This window comes from Lampetra fluviatilis, unplaced genomic scaffold (assembly GCF_964198595.1).
Source record: "Lampetra fluviatilis unplaced genomic scaffold, kcLamFluv1.1 SCAFFOLD_839, whole genome shotgun sequence".
Taxonomy (NCBI): domain Eukaryota; kingdom Metazoa; phylum Chordata; class Hyperoartia; order Petromyzontiformes; family Petromyzontidae; genus Lampetra; species Lampetra fluviatilis.
This window is the reverse complement of record NW_027621711.1, coordinates 557-18,983: the sequence shown is the minus strand read 5'-3', so window position 1 is coordinate 18,983 and position 18,427 is coordinate 557. Positions and strand designations below refer to the sequence as shown.

At 58.1% G+C, this 18,427-nt stretch overlaps 1 protein-coding gene and 2 long non-coding RNA genes across 3 annotated transcripts; all 3 read right to left on the bottom strand.

The window, feature by feature from the left end:
- Positions 1-425: 425 nt before the first annotated feature.
- On the bottom strand, positions 426-2,686 carry LOC144955598 (uncharacterized). Its single transcript, XR_013641733.1, has 3 exons — positions 2,597-2,686; positions 2,053-2,312; positions 426-2,001 (listed from the first exon to the last, which is right to left on the bottom strand). It is a non-coding gene; the product is annotated as an uncharacterized LOC144955598 (long non-coding RNA).
- Positions 2,687-2,691: 5 nt separating this feature from the next.
- LOC144955597 (serine/threonine-protein kinase ULK2-like) lies at positions 2,692-14,555 on the bottom strand. The gene is made up of 6 exons (XM_078885769.1): positions 14,394-14,555; positions 12,142-12,422; positions 10,877-10,995; positions 8,528-8,685; positions 7,529-7,667; positions 2,692-6,593 (listed from the first exon to the last, which is right to left on the bottom strand). Exons 1-6 carry the CDS (start codon positions 14,514-14,516, stop codon positions 6,496-6,498), a joined length of 918 nt encoding a protein of 305 aa, XP_078741895.1. The 5' UTR covers positions 14,517-14,555; the 3' UTR covers positions 2,692-6,495.
- A 54-nt stretch (positions 14,556-14,609) lies between these two features.
- On the bottom strand, positions 14,610-18,159 carry LOC144955596 (uncharacterized). The gene is made up of 3 exons (XR_013641732.1): positions 17,922-18,159; positions 16,715-16,889; positions 14,610-14,709 (listed from the first exon to the last, which is right to left on the bottom strand). It is a non-coding gene; the product is annotated as an uncharacterized LOC144955596 (long non-coding RNA).
- Positions 18,160-18,427: the final 268 nt, after the last annotated feature.

Below are 18,427 nucleotides of genomic sequence, written 5' to 3'. Positions count from 1 at the left end.
CCCACTCACTCACCCTCCCACTCACCCATTCACTCACCTACCCACCCACTCCATCTCTTCTCTAACCCGTGTCACTCACTCACACATCACTCCATACACCCACTCACTCACCCTCCCATCACTCACTCACTCACCCTCTTCTTTAGCCCGTGTCACTCACCTACTCACCCACCCACCCACTCACCCTCTCACCCATCACTCCATCTCTTCTCTAGCCCGTGTCACCCACTCACCCATCACTCCGTCTCTTCATTAGCCCGTGTCACTCACTCACCCACCCACTCAGTCACCCTCCCAGTCACCCACCCACTCAGTCACCCTCCCAGTCACCCACTCAACCTCCCACCCACTCACCCACCCACTCACCCACACATCACTCCACACACACACACGTGGTATGTGAACACACACAGACACGACTCGACTCACGAAAAACCGCAACTGGTAGTTTATTTTAACCCACGAACAGTTTTTTCTTTAAAACGATCAACGTCTCGAGACATCGCACCGCCGCTTTGCAATTCAAGCACTCGGACCATCGCCCTCGTCATCATCACCATCACTACATCATCATCACCACCACCATCATCACCATCACTCCATCATCATCACCACCACCATCATCATCACTACATCATCATCATCATCACCACCATCATCACCATCACTCCATCATCATCACTACATCATCACCACCACCATCACCACCACCATCATCCTCCTCGGCTTTGGCGCGTTTGTGGCACGGTTCTCGTGCTGGTCGCCTTGGCCCCAAGCGGAGACGACTCAGCGGAGAGCTCCACCACTCGCTCTGTGTCTGTGTGTCTGTGTGTGTGTCTGTCTGTGTGTCTGTCTGTGTGTGTGTCTGTGTGTGTGTCTGTGTGTGTCTGTGTGTGTGTGTCTGTGTGTGTGTGTGTCTGTCTGTGTGTGTGTCTGTCTGTGTGTGTCTGTCTGTGTGTGTCTGTCTGTGTGTGTCTGTCTGTGTGTGTCTGTCTGTCTGTGTGTGTGTCTGTGTGTCTGTGTCTGTGTGTCTGTGTCTGTGTGTGTGTCTGTGTGTGTGTCTGTCTGTGTGTGTGACTGTGTGTGTGTGTGTGTGCCTGTGTGCCTGTGTGTGTGTGTGTCTGTGTCAGTGTCAGTGTGTGTGTCTGTGTGTGCCTGTGTGTGTGACCCTGTGTGTGTGTGCCTGTGTGTGTGCCTGTGTGTCTGTGTATGTCTGTGTGTGTGTGTCTGTGTGTGTGTATGTGTGTGTCTGTATCTATGTGTGTCTGTGTGACTGACTGTGTGTGTCTGTGCGAGTATGTCTCTGTGTGTATCTGTGTGTCTATGTGTCTGTGTGTGTCTGTGTGTGTATCTGTGTGTCTATGTGTGTCTATGTGTGTCTGTGTGTGTGTATCTGTGTGTCTATGTGTGTATCTGTGTGTCTATATCTGTGTGTCTGTGTATCTGTGTGTATCTGTGTGTCTATGTGTGTCTATGTGTGTCTGTGTATCTGTGTGTCTATGTGTGTATCTGTGTGTCTATATCTGTGTGTCTGTGTATCTGTGTGTCTATATGTGTGTATGTGTCTATATGTGTGTCTATGTGTATCTGTGTGTCTATGTGTGTCTGTGTGTATCTATGTGTGTGTCTGTGTATCTATGTGTGTGTCTATGTGTGTATCTGTGTGTCTATGTGTGTCTATGTGTGTCTATGTGTCTATGTGTGTATCTGTGTGTCTGTGTGTCTGTGTCTATATGTGTCTATGTGTGTATCTGTGTGTCTATATCTGTGTGTCTGTGTGTCTGTGCGAGCGTGGTTAAAGTGCAGGCTTTTAATGACTTCACAGTCGTAGTTAGAACTCGTCATTGTCAAAGTCGCGTCACAACTCCTGGCAACGTTTGAAATCCTCCGATTTGTTTTTCAAGTTGCAATCACTGACGGCTGTTTGGTTGTTACCTGCTGTGTGTCAGCCAAACATGGACCACCACCACCACCACCTCAAGCCACTACCACCATCTCCACCTCCATCACCACCACCACCACCACCACCTCCATCACCACCTCCATCACCACCTCCATCACCACCTCCATCACCACCACCACCTCCAGCCACTACCACCATCTCCACCATCTCCACCATCACCACCACCACCACCTCCATCACCACCACCTCCATCACCACCACCTCCATCACCACCACCACCTCCAGCCACTACCACCATCTCCACCATCACCACCTCCACCACCATCTCCACCTCCATCACCATCTCCACCATCACCACTACCATCATCTCCACCATCACCACTACCATCACCACCTCCATCACCACCACCTCCATCACCACCACCACCATCACCACCACCACCACCTCCAGCCACTACCACCATCTCCACCATCACCACCTCCACCACCATCTCCACCTCCATCACCATCTCCACCATCACCACCACCTCCATCACCACCACCACCACCTCCAGCCACTACCACCATCTCCACCATCACCACCTCCACCACCATCTCCACCTCCATCACCATCTCCACCATCACCACTACCATCATCTCCACCATCACCACTACCATCACCACCTCCATCACCACCACCTCCATCACCACCACCACCATCTCCAGCCATTACCACCACCATCACCCCAACAATCCGCGTTCATTGATCAAAATAAAGTGACGTTATTGAAATGGTGACTGGCCTCTCTGATTGACCACACACCGTGTCCTCGTCACGCTCACTGCGTAAGACACGCACACACACAGTCACACACACACAGTCACACACACAGAGACACACACACACAGTCACACGCACACACACAGTCACACACACAGTCACACACACAGAGACACACACAGTCACACACACACAGTCACACACAGTCACACACACAGTCACACACAGTCTTTCATACACAGTCACACAGACACACACTCACACAGTCACACACAGTCACACACACAGTCACACATACACAGACACACACACAGTCACACACAGTCAGTCTCACACACACAGTCAGTCTCACACACACAGTCACACACACAGTCACACACACAGACACAATCACACACACAGTCACACACCACACTCGGGAACTATTTTCTCGTACGGCGTAAGGTTACGCGATTGCGAGGGGGTGCTGAGGCCGCTAACCAACACAGGCGGCTCACCACTGGCGCAAGGATACACTGCCGCCCCTCCCCGAAAGTAGTGCCGGTCGCAGTGCGACCCCGTGGGGGGGAGGAGGGAGGGGGGGACGCGTTAATGAATGCTCACGAACTCCTCTTGAGCTCACTCTCTGCGTCTTCCGCTAAAGTCCCTTTAGGCAGAAGACTAAACAACAATAATACAGATCACGACATTCCCCATCGCCGCACACACACACACAGACACAAGCAAGCCCACGTCACCCATCCGTTCATTTCTCGACCTGAATTATGAGAAGAGACACAAGACGTTGGGAAATGAGTGACAAACGGTGACTCACCAGTGACTCACGGTCTACCCGTACCCGGCCGCACCAGGGTCGCAACCGGGTACCCGATACCCGTACCCGGCCAGGTACGGGTACCCGTTTGTGACCCTGGTGCGGCCGGGTACGGGTACGGGTAGGCCGTGAGTCACTGGTGAGTCACCGTGTTTGTCACTCATTTCCCAACGTCTTGTCTCTTCTCACAATTCAAGTTCCTAGAATCAACCCACCCGCGCCTGCAACATGGCTTCATCCCAGAGGTCGCAATCGGGTACCCGATACCCGTACCCGACCCGTACCCGGCCAGGTACGGGTAGGGTACGGGTACGGCCGGGTACGGGTACCCGTTTGCGACCCTGGTGCGGCCGGGTACGGGTAAGGAATCAAAACCCGTTTGGCAACCTCTGCTTCACCGAGACCACCACCACAAGCCCACGGAAGTTTCAAATCCCCTTGAACGCCCCTTCAAAGAGGCCTTAGCGATTTCTACCACGAGCCCACGTTTGCCTAGCTCGTGGTGCTTTGTATATATATACTTATGTACACTAAGAGGAGACACGTGGGGGGGCTGGTTACAGTGAGAATAAATAAACCGACTGATGTACAACGTCCCAACATCACAGAGAGGGAGGGGACAATTCGGCAAATGTGTTGACGATGATGATGAGGACCCACACGACTCTGCAAGAACTAATTGACCAATCAGACACCGCCGTACCCATGGCGGTAATGGCACGAGCCAATCGGAAGGGCCGTAGCCGCACGAGCCAATGGGTGGCGAGCTCTGACGCCGCACCAATTGGCCAATCGGATGCTGACCCCGACACTGCCTCTATCCAGTTTCAGCCAATCGGATGCCGCACATAGCCCTGACACTATTAGCCAATCACAACCACTACCATCACTACCACTACCATCACCATCATCACTATCATCACTACCACCATCACCACAAACATCACCCCATCATCACAACCACTACCATCACTACCACTACCATCACCACTATCATCACCACCACCATCACTACTACTACCGTCACCACCCCCACCATCACCATCATCACTACCACCCCCACCATCACCACCACCATCACTACCACCATCACAACCCCCACCATCACTACCATCATCACTACCACTCCCACCATCACTACTATCATCACTACCACTCCCACCATGACCCCCAACATCACCACCCCCACCATCACCCCCAACATCACCATCACTACCATCATCACTACCATCATCACTACCATCACCATCACCACCACCATCACAACCACCATCACCACCCCCACCATCACTACCATCATCACTACCACCACTACCATCACTACCACCCCCACCATCACTGCCACTACCATCACCCACAACATCACTACAACCATCACCACCACCCCCCACCATCGCAACCATCATCACCACCACTATCACTACCGCCACTATCACCGCCACTACCACCATCACCACTATCACCACCACTACCATCATCACCACCACCACAGCCATCTTCAAGTAATGAAAGCGGTTTCTGGTGAAGATTCTCATCGTGAATACGCAAGGCGCTGACAATGTCGACATCACTGGGTGAGTGGCCAGGTGAGTGGGTGAGTGGCCAGGTGAGTGGGTGAGTGGGCAGGTGAGTGAGTGGGTGAGTAGGTGAGTGGGCAGGTTAGTGAGTAGGTGAGTGGGTGAGTGGGCAGGTGAGTGGGTGAGTGGGCAGGTGAGTGGGTGAGTGGGCAGGTGAGTGAGTGGGTGAGTGGGTGAGTAGGTGAGTGAGTAGGTGGGTGGGTGAGTGGGTGAGTAGGTGAGTGGGTGAGTAGGTGGGTGGGTGAGTGGGCAGGTGAGTGGGTGAGTGGGCAGGTGAGTGAGTGGGTGAGTGGGCAGGTGAGTGAGCGGGTGAGTGGGTGAGTGAGCGGGTGAGTGAGTGGGTGAGTGGGTGAGTAGGTGAGTGAGTGGGTGAGTAGGTGAGTGGCTGAGTAGGTGAGTGGCTGAGTAGGTGAGTGAGTGGGTGAGTGAGTGGGTGGGTGATTAGGTGAGTGAGTGAATGGGTGAGTGACTAGGTGAGTGGGTGAGTGAGTAGGTGAGTGTGTGGGTGGGTGAGTGAGTGGGTGAGTAGGTGAGTGGGTGAGTAGGTGAGTGAGTGGGTGAGTGAGTGGGTGGGTGATTAGGTGAGTGAGTGAATGGGTGAGTGACTAGGTGAGTGGGTGAGTGAGTGAGTGGGTGAGTGGGTGAGTGATTAGGTGAGTGTGTGGGTGGGTGAGTGAGTGGGTGAGTAGGTGAGTGGGTGAGTAGGTCAGCGAGTGACGAGGTGAGTGGTTGACTAGGTGAGTAGCTCTCTCTCCCCTCTCTCCCTCCCCCCTCTCTCTCGCCTCTCTTCTCCCACAGCACAAAGTCGCACACGGAGCTGAGTAAGTAGTGAACTGGAGCTGAGGTCCGGCCGGGAGTCGAACCCGGAACTCTGGGACCTTCTGTGGCAGAGATTGTTAACCATTATTTATATATTTATACACACACACACAGACACACAGACACACAGACACACACACAGACACACACACAGACAGGGGGGAGGGGGGTGTGGGTGGCTAACGCCACGCACACGGACACACAAAGACAAAGCTCCCCCAGGTAGCCTCTAACAGGGCTGTAGGGGCAAGTGCTGCTAGTAGCGAGTAGCAGCAGCACCACACACACAGAGGAGCGGGGGGGGGGGGGGGGTGGCCAGCACCACCACGCCCGCCACGACACTACACACACCACGGACGCGCGTGTGTGTGTACGTGTGTGTGTGTACGTGTGTGTGTGTACGTGTGTGTGCGCGTGTGTGCGTACACGCGTGTGTACGTGTGTGTACGTGTGTGTGTGTACGTGTCTGTGTGTGTGTGTGTGTGCGCGTACACGCATACGTGCGTGTGTGTACGTGCGTGTGTGTACGTGCGTACGTGCGTGCGTGTGTGCGTGCGTGTGTGCGTGCGTGTGTGTACGTGTGCGTGTGTGTACGTGCATGACACACGCACACACTGGGGGCTCAGTAATCCACCACAGAGCCTCCTCCACCTCCTCCTCCCAGCAGCTGCTGCTGCTGCTGCTGCAGATTCTCCACGTGTCTCTCTACGTACAGCTTGTCTGTATCGCACACACACACACACAGACACACGCACACACACACACACACAGACACACGCACACATACACACACACACACACAGACACACACACATACACACACATACACACACACACACAGACACACACACACACACACACAGACACACGCACACATACACACACACACACAGACACACACACACATACACACACATACACACACACACACAGACACACACACACACATACACACACACACACACAGACACACACACACAGACATACACATACACACACAGACACACACACACATACACACACATACACACACACACACAGACACACACACATACACACATACACACACAGACACACACACACAGACACACACATACACACACAGACACACACGCACAGACACACACATACATACACACACAGACACACACACACACATACACACACAGACACACACACGCACAGACACACACACACATACACACACAGACACACACAGACATACGCACAGACACACACACACATACATACACATACACACACACACACACAGACACACACACAGACACACACACACACACACATACACACACGCACAGACACACACGCACACACAGACACACACACACACAGACACACACACACACACACAGTATGTATAGCCTCTGGCAGGCTGTAGGGGCAAGTGCTGCTTGTAGCGGCAGCGCCTATGAAGGCTGCCGGCAACACAGTGGCACACACACACACACAGAGGGTGTGGTGGTGTGGTGGTGACGGTGGTGGTGGTGACGGTGGTGGTGGTGGTGGTGACGGTGGTGGTGACGGTAGTGAGGTGATAATGATGGTGGTGGTGGTGGTGGTGATGACGGTAGTGAGGTGATAATGATGGTGGTGGTGGTGATGGTAGTAACGAGGTGATGGTGAAGTCCACTCACACTTGGCGATGGCCTCCAGGTCGTGGCTCTCCGTGACGAGGTGTCCGAGACCATCCAGCAGTAGAGCCGCCTTGCGGTAGCGCGACACCACCTCGTCGTCCACGCGGTGGAACATCTCATCCAGCGCCGTGGCACGCACCTACACATCGTCATCACCATCACCTCGTTAACATCATCAACATCATCATCGTCACCATCACCATCATCATCACCACCTCGTCGTCCACGCGGTGGAACATCTCATCCAGCGCCGTGGCACGCACCTACACATCGTCATCACCATCACCTCGTTAACATCATCAACATCATCATCATCATCATCGTCACCATCACCATCATCATCACCACCTCGTCGTCCACGCGGTGGAACATCTCATCCAGCGCCGTGGCACGCACCTACACATCGTCATCACCATCACCTCGTTAACATCATCAACATCATCATCATCATCATCGTCACCATCACCATCATCATCACCACCTCGTCGTCCACGCGGTGGAACATCTCATCCAGCGCCGTCGCACGCACCTACACATCACCACCACCATCACCATCAACATCACCTACACATCATCATCACCATCATCAACATCGTCACCATCATCACCATCACCTGTTTAACATCGTCACCATTACCATCACCTTCATCACCATCATCATCTGTGTGCCTGTGTGTGTGTGTCTGTGTGTGTGTGTCTGTGTGCGTGCCTGTGTCTGTGTGTGTCTGTCTGTGTCTGTCTGTGTGTCGGTGTGTGTGTGTGTCTGTCTGTCTGTGTGTATCTGTGTGTGTGTCTGTGTGTGTGTATGTGTGTGTGTGTATGTGTGTGTGTGTGTGCGTGTACCAGCTCGACGGCGTGTGTGTGTGTGTCTGTGTGTGTCTGTGTGTGTGTGTGTGTCTGTGTGTCTGTGTGTGTGTGTCTGTGTGTGTGTGTGTGTCTGTGTGTGTCTGTGTGTGTGTGTGTGTCTGTGTGTGTCTGTGTGTGTGTGTGTGCGTGTACCAGCTCGACGGCGTGTGCGTAGACCAGCCGCTCGGCGCTCACGCTGCCCACGGCGCAGGCGAAGCTCTGCTTGTCCCACAGGAAGCGCGCCAGGCGCGACGACAGCTCCCGGCAGCGTTGGACGCTCTCCTTGTAGCGCCCGTTCAGGCTGCGCGCCACTGGGGAGACACACGCACACACAGGGGGAGCTGTCACTGGGGGTCCCCTAGGTGTGACACACACACACAGGGGGAGCTGGCGCTGGGGGTACCCTAGGTGTGACACGCACACACAGGGGGAGCTGTCACTGGGGGTCCCCTAGGTGTGACACACACACACAGGGGGAGCTGGCGCTGGGGGTACCCTAGGTGTGACACACACACACAGGGGGAGCTGGCGCTGGGGGTCCCCTAGGTGTGACACACACACAGGGGGAGCTGTCACTGGGGGTACCCTAGGCGTGACACACACACAGGGGGAGCTGTCACTGGGGGTACCCTAGGTGTGACACACACACACAGGGGGAGCTGGCGCTGGGGGTACCCTAGGTGTGACACACACACACAGGGGGAGCTGGCGCTGGGGGTCCCCTAGGTGTGACACACACACAGGGGGAGCTGTCACTGGGGGTACCCTAGGCGTGACACACACACAGGGGGAGTGTACGTGTGTGTGTGTGACACCGTGTGTACGTGTGTGCGTGTACGTGTGTGTGACGCCGTGTGTTCGTGTGTGCGCGACTGTGTGTACATGTGTGACGCCGTGTGTGTGTGTGACGCCGTGTGTACGTGTGCGTGTGACGCCGTGTGTACGTGTGCGTGTGACGCCGTGTGTACGTGTGCGTGTGACGCCATGTGTGCGTGTGACGCCGTGTGTACGTGTGCGTGTGACACCGTGTAACTCCGTGTGTGCGTGTGACGCCGTGTGTACGTGTGCGTGTGACGCCGTGTGTACGTGTGCGTGTGACGCCGTGTGTACGTGTGCGTGTGACACCGTGTAACTCCGTGTGTGTGTGTGTGACACCGTGTGTGTGTGTGTGACACCGTGTGTGCGTGTGACGCCGTGTGTACGTGTGCGCGTGACGCCATGTGTGCGTGTGACGCCGTGTGTGCGTGTGACGCCGTGTGTACGTGTGCGTGTGACACCGTGTAACTCCGTGTGTGTGTGTGTGACACCGTGTGACTACCTGTGTGTGTGTGTGTGACTGCACCTTGCTTGACTGCCGTTGAGGGACTGAGTTTCCCCATCTCCACCTTCTCCTTGTGTGCGTGTGTGTGTACGTGTGTGTGACGCAGTGTGTGTGTGTACGTGTGTGTGTGTACGTGTGTGTGTACGTATGTGTGTACGTGTGTGTGTGACGCCGTGTGTGTGTACGTGTGTGTGTACGTGTGTTGGTGACGCCGTGTGTGTGTGTGTGACACAGTGTGTGTGTGACTGCACCTTGCTTGACTGCCGTCGAGGGGCTGAGTTTCCCCATCTCCACCTTCTCCTTGTGTGTGTGTGTGTAACTCCGTGTGTGTGACTGTGTGTGTGTGGCGCTGTGTGTGTGTGACACAGTGTGTGTGTGTAGGTGTGTGTGTGTGACGCTGTGTGTGTGTAGGTGTGTGTGTGTGACGCTGTGTGTGTGTAGGTGTGTGTGTGTGTGTGTGAGACACAGTGTGTGTAGGTGTGTGTGTGACGCTGTGTGTGTGTAGGTGTGTGTGTGTGTGTGTGACGCTGTGTGTGTGTGTAGGTGTGTGTGTGTGTGTGACGCTGTGTGTGTGTAGGTGTGTGTGTGTGACGCTGTGTGTGTGTAGGTGTGTGTGTGTGTGTGTAGGTGTGTGTGTGTGTGACTGCACCTTGCTTGACTGCTGTAGAGGGGCTGAGTTTCCCCATCTCCACCTTCTCCTTGTGTGTGTGTGTGTGTAACTCCGTGTGTGTGACTGTGTGTGTGTGGCGCTGTGTGTGTGTGTAGGTGTGTGTGTGTGTGTGACGCTGTGTGTGTGTAGGTGTGTGTGTGTGTGTGACGCTGTGTGTGTGTAGGTGTGTGTGTGTGTGTGTGTGACGCTGTGTGTGTGTGTAGGTGTGTGTGTGTGTGACTGCACCTTGCTTGACTGCTGTAGAGGGGCTGAGTTTCCCCATCTCCACCTTCTCCTTGTGTGTGTGTGTGTGTAACTCCGTGTGTGTGACTGTGTGTGTGTGGCGCTGTGTGTGTGTGACACAGTGTGTGTGTGTACGTGTGTGTGTGACACAGTGTGCGTGTGACGCTGTGTGTGTGTAGGTGTGTGTGTGTGTGTGTGACGCTGTGTGTGTGTAGGTGTGTGTGTGTGTGTGACGCTGTGTGTGTGTAGGTGTGTGTGTGTGTGTGACACAGTGTGTGTGTGACTGCACCTTGCTTGACTGCTGTAGAGGGGCTGAGTTTCCCCATCTCCACCTTCTCCTTGGCGAGGTGCAGCGCTGACGCCAGCAGCTCCGCCGCCTTCATGTAGAGCACCAGCTGCTCCGCACGGCTACACACAGTCACACACACACAGTCACAGCGTCACACACACACAGTCACACACAGTCACACACAGTCACACACACACAGTCACACACACACACAGTCACACACACACAGTCACAGCGTCACACACACACACAGTCACACACAGCGTCACACACACAGTCACACACACACACACAGTCACACACACACACACACACACAGTCACACACACACACACACAGTCACACACAGCGTCACACACACACACAGTCACATACACTGCGTCACACACACTGCGTCACACACACGCAGCATCACACACAGTCACACACACACAGCGTCACACACACACACAGCGTCACACACACACACAGTCACACACACACACACAGTCACACACACACAGCGTCACACACACACACACATCGTCACACACACACACACAGTCACACACACACAGCGTCACACACGCACACACGGTGACACACACACACACACAGTCACACACACACGGTGACACACACACAGCGTCACACACGCACACACGGTGACACACACATGGTGACACACACACAGCGTCACACACGCACACGGTGACATACACACGGCGACACACACACAGCGTCACACACGCACACACGGTGACACGCACACAGTAACACACACAGTGACACACACACGGTGACACACAAGGTGACACACACAAGGTGACACACACACACGGTGACACACACACAAGGTGACACACAAGGTGACACACACACGGTGACACACACACTGACACACACACACGGTAACATACACACTGACACACACACACGGTGACACATACAAGGTGACACACACACACGGTGACACACACACAAGGTGACACACAAGGTGACACACACACAAGGTGACACACACACAAGGTGACACACACACACGGTGACACACAAGGTGACACACAAACGGTGACAGACACACAAGGTGACACACAAGGTAACACACACAAGGTGACACACACACGTTGACACACACATGGTGACACACACACGGTGACACACACACGGTCACACACACACACGGTGAGAAACACACACTGACACACACATGGTGACACACACGGTCACACACACACACGGTGAGACAGACACACTGACACACACTGCGACACGTCCACGCTCACCCCCACTCGGTGCCGTAGTGAGCCAGCGAGTGGTGTGGCACGGCCCCTCCGCCACTCTCCTGCAGCAGCCGTGGGGGGCAGCCGCCCCCCCCGACTCGTTCCCATGACGACGACGACGAGGAGGAGGAGGGGGGGGGACCGGCGGGGGCCCCCCCCCTGTCCCACGAGGAGGGGGGGGGGCCCTCCCCCCCGGGGCCCCTCCTCACCGCGGCAACCTCCATGAGGCTCTCGGCAAAGGAGAGGAGGAAGCTGAGATCCCTCAGCGTGTCTGTGTGCTCCCTCTGGTGAGACAGGGAGACACGGGGACAGAGAGACAGAGACAGGGAGACAGGGAGACAGTGAGACAGTGAGACAGGGAGATCCCTCAGCGTGTCTGTGTGCTCCCTCTGGTGAGACATGGAGACACGGGGAGAGAGACAGTGAGACAGAGACAGTGAGACAGACAGGGAGACAGAGACAGGGAGACACGGGGAGACAGAGACAGGGAGATCCCTCAGCGTGTCTGTGTGCTCCCTCTGATGAGACGGAGACACGGGGAGAGACACAGGGAGACACGGGGAGTGAGACAGGGAGACGGAGACAGAGACAGGGAGACACGGGGAGTGAGACAGGGAGACAGGGAGACAGAGACAGGGAGACAGAGACAGGGGGATGCACCCACACACTCACCCTGTACTCACCCACAAACGCACCCATCCACACACTCACCCACACACTCACCCACCCACCCACTCACTCACTCACACACTCACCCACTCACCCACCCACTCATTGACCCACACACTCACTGACCCACACACCAACCCACACACTCACACACCCACCCACTCACCCACCCACTCACTCACACACTCACCCACTCACCCACCCACCCACACACCCACCCACTCACTCACACACTCACCCACTCACTCACACACTCACCCACTCACCCACCCACCCACACACCCACACACTCACCCACCCACTCACCCACCCACTCACCCACCAACACACTCACCCACCCACTCACCCACCCACACACCCACCAACACACTCACCCACTCACTCACCCACCCACTCACTCACCCACCCACCCACTCACCCACCCACCCACTCACCCACCCACCCACTCACCCACCCACCCACTCACCCACCCACCCACTCACCCACCCACCCACCCACCCACTCACCCACCCACCCACCCACACACTCACCCACCCACCCACCCACCCACACACTCACCCACCCACCCACCCACACACTCACCCACCCACCCACTCACTCACCCACCCACCCACCCACACACTCACCCACCCACACACTCACCCACCCACACACTCACCCACCCACACACTCACCCACCCACCCACCCACCCACTCACTCACCCACCCACACACTCACCCACCCACCCACCCACCCACTCACTCACTCACTCACCCACCCACACATTCACCCACTCACCCACCCACTCACCCACCTACTCACCCACCCACACACTCACTCACCCACCCACCCACTCACCCACCCACCCACACACTCACCCACTCACTCACCGACTCACTCACCCACCCACCCACCCACACACTCACCCACCCACCCACCCACCCACCCACTCACTCACTCACCCACCCACTCACTCACCCACCCACCCACCCACCCACCCACCCACCCACCCACTCACCCACCAACCCACCCACACACTCACCCACTCACTCACCCACCCACCCACACACTCACCCACCCACCCACCCACCCACACACTCACCCACTCACTCACCCACCCACCCACCCACACACCCACCCACCCACTCACCCACCCACACACTCACCCACCCACACACTCACCCACCCACCCACACAATCACCCACTCACTCACCCACTCACCCACCTACTCACCCACCCACACACACACCCACCCACACACTCACCCACCCACCCACCCACCCACCCACCCACTCACCCACCCACCCACCCACTCACTCACTCACTCACCCACCCACTCACTCACTCACCCACCCACCCACCCACCCACTCACCCACCCACCCACACACTCACCCACTCACTCACTCACCCACCCACACACTCACCCACCCACCCACCCACTCACTCACCCACCCACACACTCACCCACCCACACACTCACCCACCCACACACTCACCCACCCACACACTCACCCACCCACCCACCCACTCACTCACTCACCCACCCACACACTCACCCACTCACTCACCCACTCACCCACCTACTCACCCACCCACACACTCACCTCCATGAGTGTCTCCTCCGGCAGGGCTGGAGGTTCAAACGCCACCTCTCCCACCATGTTGGGAGGAGAGGTCCCAAACCGCAGCGAGGATGGTCCCGGAGGAGACGCAGAGAGACAGGACATGGGCCCCCCCCCCACCACCACCACCGCCACCACCACCACCACCACCACCACCGCCACCACCACCACCACCACCGCCCCCCCCACCACCACCGCCCCCCCCCACCACAGCCGGGGTTGCTGGGAGGACTGTCAGAGTAGGGGACGGAGCGGCCGCAGTTGGAGCAAGCGGAGCCCACGGAGCTCCCAGAACCCACTGGGGGAGGAGGGGGAGGGGGGAGGGGGAGGGGGGAGGGGGGAGGGGAAAGGGGGAGGGGGGAGGGGGGAGGGGGGGAGGGGGAGATGGGGAGGGAGTCAGAGTCTGGGTGTCCGTGTCTGTCCATAACTGTCTCTGCCCCCGTGTCTCTCCCCCAGTGTCTCTCCCCCCGTGTCTCTCTCCCCCCGTGTCTCTCCCCCCCCCCGTGTCTCTCCCCCACCCGTGTCTCTTCCCCCCCCCCCCGTGTCTCTCCCCCGCCCGTGTCTCTCCCCCCGTGTCTCTTCCCCCCCCCGTGTCTCTCCCCCCGTGTCTCTCTCCCCCCGTGTCTCCCCCCGTGTCTCTTCCCCCGTGTCTCTCCCCCCGTGTCTCACCCCCCCCGTGTCTCTCTCCCTCTCTCTCCCCCCGTGTCTCTCCCCCCCGTGTCTCCCCCCGTGTCTCTTCCCCCGTGTCTCACCCCCCCGTGTCTCACCCCCCCGTGTCTCCCCCCGTGTCTCTTCCCCCGTGTCTCACCCCCCCGTGTCTCTCTCCCTCTCTCTCCCCCCGTGTCTCTCCCCCCCGTGTCTCCCCCCGTGTCTCTTCCCCCGTGTCTCTCCCCCCGTGTCTCACCCCCCCGTGTCTCCCCTCGTGTCTCTGCCCCCGTGTCTCTCCCCCCCCGTGTCTCTCCCCCCCCTCCCCGTGTCTCTCCCCCCCCCCCGTGTCTCTCCCCTCCCCCCGTGTCTCCCCCCATGTCTCTCCCCCCCCCCGTGTCTCTCCCCCCGTGTCTCTCCCCCCCCCCGTGTCTCTCCCCCCGTGTCTCTCTCCTCCCGTGTCTCCCCCCGTGTCTCTTCCCCCGTGTCTCTCCCCCCGTGTCTCACCCCCCGTGTCTCACCCCCCCGTGTCTCTCTCCCTCTCTCTCCCCCCGTGTCTCTCCCCCCCGTGTCTCCCCCCGTATCTCTTCCCCCGTGTCTCTCCCCCCGTGTCTCCCCTCGTGTCTCTGCCCCCCCCCCCCGTGTCTCTCCCCCCCCCCCCGTGTCTCTCCCCCCCCCCCCGTGTCTCTCCCCTCCCCCCGCGTCTCCCCCCATGTCTCTCCCCCACCGTGTCTCTCCCCCCCCCGTGTCTCTCCCCCCGTGTCTCCCCCCCCGTGTCTCTCCCCCACCCGTGTCTCTCCCCCCGTGTCTCTCTCCTCCCGTGTCTCCCCCCGTGTCTCTTCCCCCGTGTCTCTCCCCCCGTGTCTCACCCCCCGTGTCTCACCCCCCCGTGTCTCTCTCCCTCTCTCTCCCCCCGTGTCTCTCCCCCCCGTGTCTCCCCCCGTGTCTCTTCCCCCGTGTCTCTCCCCCCGTGTCTCCCCTCGTGTCTCTGCCCCCGTGTCTCTCCCCCCCCCGTGTCTCTTCCCCCCCCCCCGTGTCTCTCCCCCCCCCCCCGTGTCTCTCCCCTCCCCCCGCGTCTCCCCCCATGTCTCTCCCCCACCGTGTCTCTCCCCCCCCCCGTGTCTCTCCCCCCGTGTCTCCCCCCCCGTGTCTCTCCCCCCCCCCGTGTCTCTCCCCCCGTGTCTCCCCCCCCGTGTCTCTTCCCCCCCGTGTCTCCCCCCCCGCGTCTCTCCCCCCGCGTCTCTCCCCCCGCGTCCCTCCCCCCGCGTCTCTCCCCCCGTGTCTCTCCCCCCGTGTCTCTCCCCCCACCCACCCCGTGTCTCTCCCCCCGCGTCTCTCCCCCCCGCGTCTCTCCCCGTGTCTCCCCCCGTGTCTCTCCCCCCGTGTGTCTCTCCCCCCGTGTCTCTCTCTCCCCGTGTCTCTCCCTCCGTGTCTCCCCCCCCCCCCCCCGCGTCTCTCCCCCCGCGTCACTCCCCCCGCGTCACCCCCCGCGTCTCCCCCCGCGTCTCTCCCCCCGCGTCACTCCCCCCGCGTCACCCCCCGCGTCACCCCCCGCGTCTCTCCCCCCGCGTCACTCCCCCCGCGTCACCCCCCGCGTCTCCCCCCGTGTCTCCCCCCGTGTCTCTCCCCCCGTGTCTCCCCCACCCCGTGTCTCTCACCGGACAGCAGTCTGCCCCGCGTTGCAGGCACCGCCATCGTGGTGAGCGTCCCCGTGGTGAGCGTCCCGGGAGACCCTCCCGGGGGTGAGCCCACGGTGAAGATGGCCGTGCGGGGCGAGGGGGAGGAAGGGAACTCCCCCGCTGCCAAACAGCCCCTCCCCCCCCACCAGCAACCCTGCAGTGGGCAGCACAGCAAGCGGGTTCACAGCACCTCCACCAGCCTCCACCATCGCACGTGTGTGTACGTGTGTGTACGTGTGTACGTACGCGTGTAATTGTGTGTGTACGTGTGTGTGCGTGTGTGTGTGTACGTGTGTGTGCACGTGTATACGTGCGCGTGTGTGTGTGTGTATGTGCGTGTGTGTACGTGTGTGTGTGTACGTGTGTGTGTACGTGTGTGTGTACATGCGTTTGTACGTGCGTGTGTGTGTGTGTACGTGTATACGTGCGCGTGTGTGTGTGTGTATGTGCGTGTGTGTACGTGTGTGTGTGTACGTGTGTGTGTACGTGTGTGTGTACGTGTGTGTGTACATGCGTTTGTACGTGCGTGTGTGTGTGTGCACGTGTATACGTGCGCGTGTGTGTGTGTGTACGTGTGTGTGTGTACGTGCGTTTGTACGTGCGTGTGTGTGTGTACGTGTGTGTGTACGTGTGTGTGTACGTGTGTGTGTACGTGCGTGTGTACGTGTGTGTGTGTACGTGTGTGTGTGTACGTGCGTTTGTACGTGCGTGTGTGTGTGTACGTGTGTGTGTACGTGTGTGTGTACGTGTGTGTGTACGTGTGTGTGTACGTGTGTGTGTGTACGTGCGTGTGTACGTGTGTGTGTACGTGTGCGTGCGTGTTGGTACAGTAGGGGGCACAGGTGGTGCATCAGCCAGTCATATCAGTCAGTCGACCCGTGGCACCTGCTGGGTCTGCCCCGTGACCTCCTGCCAGCGGGCGTTCGACACTTCACGTGGCCTCAAGGTGCACGTGGCCTGGCACAAGCGTCGTGGTGACGTCACCGCCACTTAGTGGCGAATGGCGGTTGTTGTTGTTGTGTGTCTCCACGTCTCTGTGTCTCTCTCCGTGTCTCTCTCCGTGTTTCCGTGTCTCTGTGTCTCCACGCCTCTGTGTCTCTCACTGGTATCCGTGTCTCTGTGTCTGTGTGTCTCCACGTCTCTGTGTCTCTCTCCGTGTCTCTCTCCGCGTCTCCGTGTGTCTCACCTGTGTCTATGTCTCTCTCGGCATTGAGGCTGTCCGTACTGCTGCCCCGTGACTGCTCTCCATGAAGCCGTGTCTCCGTGTCTCCGCGTCTCCGTGTCTCCGTGTCTCCGCGTCTCCGTGTCTCCGTGTCTCCGCGTCTCCGTGTCTCTGCGTCTCCGTGAAGCCAGCGGCTCTGAGGAGAAGCTGCTCGGAACAAACGCCCTGAGCTCAGAGACCTGCAACAAGGAGACACGCGGGGACACGCACAGACACACACACAGTGAGAGACACACACACTGCAGTGAGACACACACACACACACACACAGTGAGACACACACACACACAGTGAGACACACACACAGTGAGACACACACACAGTGAGTGAGACACACACACAGTGAGACACACACACACACAGTGAGACACACACACAGTGAGACACACACACACACAGTGAGACACACACACACACACAGTGAGACACACACACACACAGTGAGACACACACACACACAGTGAGACACA